Genomic DNA, 9,741 nt, shown 5'->3' on the forward strand with positions numbered 1-9,741 from the left:
GGCGGGGCGGGGCGCAGGCGGCCGCGACGGGGCCCGGGGGCGCACGGCGGGGGCGGCTCCGCCGGGGCGGCGGCTGCAGTGGTGCTACGGAGGGTCCCCGGGATGGCCCGGTGGTTTCTGGCTCGGAGATTGCTCCGCAGCGGTCCTGTCCCGGGATGCTCCGCACCGACCCGGGATGCTCCGCACCGGTCCGAGGATGCTCCGGGATGCTCTGTACGACCTCGAGGATGCTCGGTACCGGTCCGAGGGCGCTCCGGGATGTTCTGTACCGGCTCGGGGATGCTCCGCACCCACCCGGGGATGTTCGGCGCCGGCTCGAGGATTCTCCGGGATTCTCTGTACCGGCTCGGTGATGCTCCACACCGCCCGGGGAACGCTGCACGCCCCGAGGGCTCCGCCCCGCTCTGGGGTTGCTCCGCTCCCCGCCGCCCCGGGGATGCTTCCCCGGCTAAGTGGGCGGATGCTTCAGTCGGGAACGGCGCGGGGCGGCTGCGGTGGGTCCGGGTGCGGGTCGGGGGTGCGCGGGGGGGCGGTGCGGGCAGCCTGGGAGCCGCACGCCCCCCGGTGCCGCTTTTATAGCCGCCGCCGCCCCGCCCCCGCCGCCCCCGGTAAACACCGGCGCGCCGGGGCTGTCAATGGGGGGCCCCGCCCCCCGCCGCCCATTGGCCGCCGGGCCGGGGGGGCACATCCCGCTCAGCCAATGGGCGCCCGCCGAAAGGGGTTGCTGGAGAGAATGGCAGGGCGGCACCGCCGGTACCCCCCGGAACCCGCCCGTACCCCCCGCAGCCCCCCTGGTTCCCCCCGGTACACCAGGCACGCCCCGGTACTTCTCGGTACCCCTGGCAACCCGATCCCCCCGATACCGCCCCCACGGCAACCGTGCAGCCCCCCGTTGCCCCCACGGTGAGCAGCACAGCATCCCCCGTGAAATCCGGTACCTTCAGCGCACCGGTTACCCCTGCCCTCTGGTACCCACCCGGAGATGCTTCAGCTCCTGCCAGAACCCGCTGCTCCCCCCGGTCTGGGCGCCCCGGTGTCCCCGGTGATCCCAACGCCCGCACCCCCGGGAGCCCGCCCCCACCCTCCTCGCGGCCCGCCGGGAGCCTGGGCACGGCTCTGACCGCCCGCGACACCGAGTATCCCCCCGGGATGCTGCTCTTGGACCCCTCCCTGCCGGGCTCCCGGGGCACCCACTGTCCCCACTCCTCCCGGCAGAGCCTGGTCTGGGACGTCCCCGGGCCGCCCACTGGGGCTCGGCCCCACGCGGTGTGGAAACACCGGCGCCTTCGTGGATGTGTGTCCCCCACCCGCCTCAGCGGCGTCTCCCCGGGGCTCGGGAGCGGGGCCGGGAGCGCCGTGCGGGGAACGCGCTGCCCACGGGGCGGCCACGCGGTCCCGGTGCCGCGAGTGGGACCCGCCCCGCCCGGTCGGGCCACGCCCCCTCCCGGTCAGGCCACGCCCCCTCCGCTGGGCGGCACCAATGGGGCGGCGGCGGCGGCGCTGTTGCCCCGGAGACCGCGGGCTGCCCGCAGGGGGCCGCGCCCATTGGCTGCCGTCGCCGCGCGCGGGCCCGCCGGGGGCCGCGCCCATTGGCTGCGCCGCCGCCGCCAGTTGCTGTGGTGACAGGGGAGCGCGCGGGGCCGCGCCCGGCCGGGAACCGGGACCGACCTGGAACCGGGATCGACCGGGCGCCGATACCTAACCGGGCACTGTGACCCGACCAGACACTGCAACCTGCCCGGGCATCGCAGCTGACCGGGCACCGAGACACGACTGTACATCACGACCTGCCCAGGCACCGCGGGCTGACCGGCACTTCGGGCTTTCCCAGTCCTGTGGCCTGACCGGGCACCATGGGCTGTCCAGATCCTGCGGTCTGACCGGGAATTGTGTGCTCTCCCGACCCTGTGGGCTGCCCCGGCGTTGCGGCCAGACTGGACACCGGAGGCTGCCCCGGGGCCTGTCCTCCCGCTGGCCTGTCCCGCACCCCCGGGCCCTGCCCACGCCGTCCCGGAGCCCCGCCGCCCGGGGGACACCACAGGACCCTCCACCGCGGCTTTCCACAGGGAGCCGCTCCCGCCCGGTGTAGCCGGAGGTCACGCCCGGCACCGGGCACAGGGTCCCGCACGGCCCTGGCACCGGGCTCGCACACACCCTCCGGTCTTCGCTCCCGCCCCGCGGGCACGGTCCGCGTTAGCACCGAGAGCCTGTAGTACCGAGCAGCTCTGCGGGGCTGTCCATCCCCGCTGGCGCCGTGCACCGGGGCCGCCTCGCCCCGGGCTCCCCGGGATGGCCGGTCCTCTGCTCCCTCCCGTCCCCGGCAGCCCCGCAAGCAGCTGAATCTCCGCCCGCCCCGCCGGGCTGCTCGGTCTGCCACAGCTCCGTCCCAGCCCGGGCATCCCGACCCCGTCCCGGTGATCCCGTCCCGGTGATCCCGTCCCGGTGATCCCGCCCCGGTGCAGCGCCGAGGCGGGGCCGGCAGGGGGCGCCCCTCCTGCCCGGTCCCGTGAGCGCGAGCCCCGCTCGGTCCCCGGGCCCGCCCGCTGTCGCCGTGGAGACCGGCCCGGGATACGGGGCATCCCGTGGCGAAGGGGGGGTCTCCGGAGGCCGTGGGGGTGTCCAGGGGGCAGAGGATGATGAGGGGCAGTGGGGCGTAGGGGTGTCCCTGAGGGCAAAGGGGCTCCCAAAGGGACAAAAGGGCGAGCCGGGGGGCGTCTCCCCATAGAGCGGCAGCAGTATCACTCCTGCAGCATCTGAAATCTACCCTTCCATACTGTTCCCTCGCTCCGTCTGGCTCCTGGAGCACAGCTCTGCTCCCCAGAGCCCCTCTCTGAGGGGTGGCACCGGGCACAGTGACAGATTCCTCCGTGCTGTCAGTGCGAGCAGCAGCGCCTGAGGGGAAGGTCAGGGATGGTGCAGGGGGATGTTTCCCAGCTCTGTGGAATGAGCAGTGACTGAGTTTGTCCCTGTGCAAGAGTAAAGGCAGTGGTGCAGACCTGCAGGCAGAACCAGCTGGACACAGCAAGGGCAGAGCTCCAGGAAAGGAAAAAACAATGGAAAACAATCTGGGAAGCGAGTTGCTCACATCACTGTGAAATGAGTCTACACAGTCGCATTACCTTTGCTTTCCATCCCACTCGGTTGAAGACACTGTGTTGATCTTATAAATGTCAAACAATTCCATTTCTGAGAACGAATCCCATTTGCTCTGTGGGGATTTGCTCTTCCCGTCAGCCTGCTGGGAGGGAGCGAGCCCCGTGACACGCAGCAGGCTGTGCTCGGGGGGTCTGCTCATGGGATCATTCCTTCCCTGTGTGTCCTGTCTCTGCAGGTGCAGGCCAGCCCCCAGCTCCTCCACACCCCGAGCGCACACCAGGCTTATTTTCCATGAAAATATCATCTTGTTGGGGAGACACTCACCTAGCAGAACTCCAGTGACAAGAGGGGCTGGATCTTCTGCACCAGGGTCTGGGTTTTAGCTGGAAGACAGCTACGGCTGTAGCTATGGAGGCACAAACCAAAGAAGGAGGGAAGCCTGGAATGTGTCAGGAGGGAGGAGGCGAGCAGCTGCGTGATGGATTAGTGGAACTCAATTTTTTTAAATGTTTAAAAAAATGATAAAAAAAGGGGAATTAGTTAGCCTCCGCAGCTGGTGGGGCTGGGGTTATTGAGGGTGGCTGGGAGAAGAGTTAAAAATAGCAGGAAGGCCCAAGTGGAAAGTTTCTGTAACATCACAAGTCAGGCATTTGGTGCTTACCCGCCCTGACAGGCGGGAGCCTGTGCCAGAGCCCTCTCCACCATCCTCAGTCCTTTCCCACTGACCTCCCTGCAACTTTTCACACGACATCACCAGCCCTTCGTTTTGCTTATTAACCCTTTGCTTCCAGACACCAGATTTGCTTCCAGAAAGAGCAAAATGAGTCATGAGTTGCTTGGCCTGGGAGTGTGAGGGAGCAGAGGAACACAGGGCTTGTGCTGGCCCTCCCTGTGCCCCTGCATGCCGCTGGAAGTGTGGGGAGCCCAGAGGGGCCGTAACCCCCCACGTACCCATTCCTGTCTGCATTTCAGCTTCCCCTCCTTAAAAAATCCTCCTGATCCCAGGGGCCCCAGGCGGATTTCACCAGCAGCTCTGAGCTCTGTGCTGGGACTCTCTGGATACACAGTTTGTCCTGGGCTGAGACAAGATGGATGAGACACCTCTGAGCAAGCCCAGCTCACTGTGCTTGTCCTCGCTGCGAGAAAGCAGATGTACCTGGCTGCTCCAAAGGGGCTTTCTCCACTTTTGTTTGTCTTTCAGGATTGACAATGAGAGTGGCTGAATTCATTCCTTTTCCCTCTCAGAGCCCCAGGAGTTGTGTCTGGCTCTGATGCTCCAGGAAGGCCCTTGAGCACTGAGCCTGCTGTGCAGGGGGTAGTCTGAGGGGGGTAGAGCAAGGTTTGGGCTGCAAACAATTTTGGTTTTCAGCAGAGTGGTCAGTGGCTGGGGCAGACCATGAGGGGTGAGAAAATACTGCTGGTGTGGCTGGGGATCAGCCTGGACTCTGGTTCATGCTGAACAGGAGCTGGGCATGACCCTCACCCAATTTTAAAGTGTTTCCCTGCTCTCCCAGCTGCTTGTATGGTCCTGGGTCCCAGAAAGAGCATCTGGGCCACTGAAAGCCAGTCCAGGACCTTGGAGGCACTGAGAGGGTGGCACAGCTGACACAAGTCAGGCTTCCCTCCACCCACCTTGTGCCCCTTGATGCTGTCATGCAGGGGACAGGACCCCTCTGAGCACGAAGTATCCTGAGCAATCACCACACTCCTGCTTCTCCTCCTCCTCTTCACACTGAAACAGCCGAAGTGCAGCGGCTTGTTCTTGCTGGTGTGCCCAGTGTGGGGTCAGACCAGTGCCAGCACAGGCCAGGTGCTGGGGCATTTTGGGGCAGCGGTGCCACAGTGCCAGCAAAGGCCTGGATCAACCCACAGGTTCGAATAAAACCAACTCCTTCTCTCCCCAGCTCCAGGACAGACCCCGGCCTCGAGTTCCATCACCAGGTCTTGGCAATGGCACTACATGGCTGGGCTTCGGGCTGACAAAGCACATCCCCCGGGCAGGGGCTCGGCTCTCTCCTTACTTGGCCGACCTGGGCTGAGCAGGCCCCTGGGAGCACGGCCGGGCACCGGGAGGAACCTGCTCCACACAGGAACGCAGCGTGGCAGAGCCCCCGCCCACGGCAGCACATCCCGCGGCATCCCGGTGCGACCGCTGCTCCCCGGGACCGAGGGGATACATCCCTGGGGAAGTCGCCGTTCCCCGGCACCGCAAGCCCCGCGGGGACCTCGGGGACCGGGACAGGGCAGCCGGCCGGGACAGGGCCGGTGCAGGCGGGGATGTGTCCGGCGGGGGAGGGACTGGCCCGGCGAGGGGCTCCACCCCCGGGGCTTAAAGATCGGGGCGGGCGAAGCGCGGCCGTCCCGGGGAAATTTTGCCCAAGCTGCCGCCAGTTCAGACCGGGAGCGGATCCAGGAGCGAGACCGGGAGCGGCGCGATCGGAAGCTACCGGGAGCCGGTGCCCCTCGGGGTGACACGCACCCCTCCGCTCACCCTCCATCCCCTCTGCCCTCGGTGCCGGTGATGACCCTGAACACGCAGCCCGGGAACAGGAGCCCGCTGCGGCGGAGGGCCAGCACCCCGCTCCCGAGGCCGGGGGGCACCGGGGCCACCTCGCGGCGCGAGCCCTGTCACCCCCAGCTCGGCCACACCGCCTCCGAGCCGGGCGGCAGGGTCCCCCGAGGCAGCTGGTCCTCCGACTCCTCGGGCTCCTCCAGCCCCCGGGAGCCCCGGTACCGGGTCGTGCTGCTGGGTGACCCCGGTGTCGGCAAGACCAGCCTGGTCAATCTCTTCGCTGGCGTTCAGGAGCGGGAGCTGCTGGAGCAGCACGGAGGTAGGTGTGTGGTGGGGGGGATCTGCTGGAGGGTTTCCCCCCGCGGGACACCCTGTGGCCCTGTGATGGGAGAAACCCGTGTGCGGGGCAGAGAGGAGCCCGGGGCCCGGCTGTCCGGACGGTGCGGCACCGACCGGGCTCTCCCGGTGTCCTGCAGAGGCCGCATACGAGCGCACGCTGACCGTGGATGGAGAGGAGACCACGCTGCTGGTGCTGGACATCTGGGAGCCGGAGCAGCGGGTACGGCAGGGCCGGGGGCTGCAGGGGGCTGGGCGAGCCGGGATGTGCCCAGGGGACATTGTACAGGCACAGCCGCTGTTTTGGGGCTTTTGAACACTGCAAAGGGCAACCCAGACCTCCTTGGCTGTGTCCAGGGCTCACCACTGCAGAGCAGGGGCCACACGCTGGGCAAGACAGGCTGGGGTCACATCTCTGCCCAGCTCTGTGCCCACCCTTCCTTGGCATGGGAGGCTGCCTGCTGTGTTCTCACCAGTGTGGGCACAGGGACCCCTCATATTAGGGGCAGGCATGTGGGGAAGAGGGAGTTGTGAGGAAGGACTGTGGTGCCAGCCCGCTTTGAAATGCATGGAATTGGTTTGGGAATGGGGCTGAAGGAGCCAACTGGGTAAATCCACGTGAGACAGGGCCACCAGCCAGGACACATGCTTCAACGGGCAGAGTGGTGGCCCCGAGAGCCTGGCACGGGGCATTCCCCCCGCCCAGCACATGAGGTACCTCCTGGCAGAAATGCCAGCGCTGCTGTCACTGCCTCTCTCCCTCCTTCCCTTCATGCCAGGGCCCCGAGTTCCTGTGAGTGCCACCAGTCCCCAGGAGCGGGAATGGAGCCAGTGCTCAGGCTGTGAACAGGGGGGCAGCACTCACACGGGCTGGGGCTGTGTTTGCCTGTAGATGCCCCGGTACCTTAACACCCCAACAACAACCATTTCTTTCCACTCTGATTTATTCCCACCCTGCCAAGCAGTGCCTGGTGCCTGGGTCATATGGGGTGCAGCTCCCACAACACCGGTGTTGTGTGTCCCAGCATGGCCCCAGGAGACACAGCCTCAGCTCCCTACACCAAGCTGAGCTCACAGCCCCAGTTTGTCACTGGTGGAGAAGGAAACTCTCAAACACCCCCTAAAATCAAGAGCTTTTAATCCACATTTTATAACAGGATCACATGTCTGCTCCCCACAACGCAGGGGCTGGTGGGGTGTACTGGCAGGTCCCATCAGTGCCAGGGACCTCTGCTGTCCTCCAGCAGCAGTCACAGCTGCCAGCAGCCCCTGCAGAGCGGTGACATCTCATTCCCCGTGTGATGCCAGGGTGAGGAGGGCCGGCGCCGCAGCCGGTGCCTGCAGGTGGGGAACGCCTACGTCATCGTCTACTCCATCACCGACCGGGGCAGCTTCGAGAGCGCCTCGGAGCTGCGCATCCAGCTGCGCCGGGCGCGCCAGGCCGAGGACATCCCCATCATCCTGGTGGGGAACAAAACCGACCTGGTGCGGTGCCGCGAGGTCTCCGTCGAAGGTGAGCGGGCAATGAGGGGTCTGGCTGGTGAGGATCCCCGGGGGGTGGGATGTCCATGCCCAGCTGCTTCCCCCACATCTGTGCCCTTGTCCCTGGATGTGCAGCTGGTGTCGTGCATGTGGCACTGCCCGTCCCCCAGTGCCCGGGGTGCCAGTGGGGCCGTGTGCCCAGTGCCCTTCCCTTACAGAGGGCCGGGCCTGCGCCGCCGTGTTTGACTGCAAGTTCATCGAGACGTCGGCGGCTCTGCAGCACAACGTGGCCGAGCTCTTCGAGGGGGTGGTGCGGCAGATCCGCCTGCGCCGTGGGGGAAAGGAGTCCCACCCGCACCCTGCGCCCGGCCAGAAGCAAAAGGAAAGCCTCAGCAGGAGAGCCCGGCACTTCCTCGACAGGCTGGTGGCCAGGAACAGCAGCAAGGGGGCCCTCAAAGTCCGCTCCAAGTCCTGCCATGACCTGTCTGTGCTCTGAGAGCCACCATCCCGTCCCTCCGAACACGCTGGCTGGGACTCTCCTCTCTTCCAACAGCGTGGCCAGCGGCTCCATGGAGAGCCCAGAAAGGACTGGAGCGATGCTGAGGACATGGAGCTGTTTTCACCAGTGCTCAGGGTTGCTGAGGTGCTGTGGATCCAGCTGCTTCCCCTCCAGGAGAGGGGACAAGTGGGATTGAGTCCAGGGAGCAGAGGGTGGGACAGGTACCTGCACTTGGGGTGATGGGATTTTCGATCCCAGCTGCTCCTGGGGAGCTGGAGGTGAGGGGTGGCCATGCCCCAGTGCAGGGCTGGAGGCTGCCAGGAGCAGAGCAGGTCCTGCTTGTGGTGCCCATCCTTTGCAGGGCATAAGGACTGGCGAGAGCACCATAGCAGTGTCCACCTCGGACTTCCTGGAGCCTGGACAGGGAGAGGGAACAGGGAGCACCAGCAGCATCACCTGGCACCCCGGCCCTGCTGTGCCAGGGCTTTGTTCCATGTGTCCCTGGCACCAGTGTTTCTCAGATGGAGGGTTTTGTGCTGTCTCTGTATTGGTGCGATGGGGAAACCCTCAATCTGCAGAATAAACCGCATCAGGGAGGTGCTGGTCTCTGCTGGGTCCCTGCCCTGGGGAGCCACATCCTGGAGCCACACGGCTGGATTGAAGCTCTGTTCCTTGCCTGCGGCCAGGGCAGAGGATCTGCCTCCTGCTCTAGTCAGGCCTTGGCCAGCTCCATCTCCATTAGCTGGAATATCTTGGGGCAGGGAGAGAGCCTCTGTCTGGGGCTTTCTTTGGCCACCCTTGGTGGAGGTCCCCATTCCTCACCCAGTGGTCCAGCATCATCCTCTGTGATGGCAGAAGCCCCCAGCCTCCTGCACCTCCTAGCCTCCATTCAAGTCTGGAAAAGCATCTGGGAAGGGCTGAGCTCTGCTGAGCTGCAGTTTTCAAGCACCTGAGCACTGTGGGAGCCACAGCCAGGGCAGGGAGCTGGGCACTCAGTGGCTCCTGGTGCCCCAGGAAGGGGCAGGGAGCAGGAGCTGAGTGGGATGCCACGGGCAGGAAGGGACGTGCTTGGCTGCAGCAAGCAGTGAGTGACCCCGGGCACCCGGGGGGGCAATGCTGGAGCCGTGTGGGCTCTGCCTGTTTTCAGGCTGTGCTGCCGGCCAGCAGCTACCCTGCCACAGGGAAACCTGTTCAGCACCCCGGGCCCAGGGCCAGGGAGGATCAGCAGTGCCCTCCCACCCAGGTCAGGAGTTTCTGCTCGCTCTGTGGTCAGAGCGTGGGGAACCACTGCCTGTGACCGGCACAAACGGGATACTGGAATAGGGCAGTACCCTGCCCCTGTGGGAAAACAGCTCTCCAGAGGTGCAATCCCAAGTGAGGTTTTCTCCCTGCCAGCTTTGTCCTCAGAAGCTTTTTTCCATGCTGCTTGGTGACCATGGCATTGCTGCTCATTCCTTGCTGCTGCTCTGCTCCAGCTGTTCCGCCCTGGAGCTCCCGGCACGCTGGTTCCTGGTGCTGCTGGAGGCAATGCTGTGGTTCACACGGCGTCAGCCACGCTGGGGCTGAGGGCTGCACCCCTGGGACAGGGGCTCCTTGCTGCTGCTGGTCCCTCCTGCAGCTGCAGCCAGAGTTTCCCTGAGGCAGGAGGCAGCGGGGGGGCCACGAGATGGAAAGTTGGCAGCCGGCAGAGAGGGGAGTGGAAAGAATGAGCTCAAACCCAGAAAAATGCAGCCGTGCTGGAGGGTGGGAGGAGAGGCCAAGGGGGGCCACGGTGAGGAGCTGGGAAATGGAGGGAGGGCAGAAGGAGGAGGCTGGT

General features: G+C 65.7%; 1 protein-coding gene across 1 annotated transcript; it reads left to right on the plus strand.

The window, feature by feature from the left end:
* Positions 1–4,591: 4,591 nt before the first annotated feature.
* Positions 4,592–8,514, plus strand: LOC113948603 (GTP-binding protein REM 1-like). Its single transcript, XM_027646324.1, has 4 exons — positions 4,592–5,927; positions 6,085–6,167; positions 7,253–7,457; positions 7,645–8,514. The coding sequence occupies exons 1-4, from the start codon at positions 5,057–5,059 to the stop codon at positions 7,920–7,922; spliced, it is 1,437 nt and encodes a 478-aa protein (XP_027502125.1). The 5' UTR covers positions 4,592–5,056; the 3' UTR covers positions 7,923–8,514.
* The last annotated feature ends 1,227 nt before the right edge of the window (positions 8,515–9,741 follow it).

The sequence above is a fragment of the Corapipo altera genome, unplaced genomic scaffold, assembly GCF_003945725.1.
Source record: "Corapipo altera isolate COAL_440 unplaced genomic scaffold, ASM394572v1 64, whole genome shotgun sequence".
In the NCBI taxonomy this organism is placed as follows: Eukaryota; Metazoa; Chordata; class Aves; order Passeriformes; family Pipridae; genus Corapipo; species Corapipo altera.

Bases quoted from the DNA above. Each gene is read 5' to 3' on its own strand.
- LOC113948603 (XM_027646324.1), top strand. From the start codon at position 5,057: ATGGCTGGGCTTCGGGCTGACAAAGCACATCCCCCGGGCAGGGGCTCG. The intron at 6,168-7,252 runs GTACGGCAGGGC...GTGTGATGCCAG, and splicing joins TCTGGGAGCCGGAGCAGCGG to GGTGAGGAGGGCCGGCGCCG. The intron at 7,458-7,644 runs GTGAGCGGGCAA...CTTCCCTTACAG, and splicing joins CCGCGAGGTCTCCGTCGAAG to AGGGCCGGGCCTGCGCCGCC.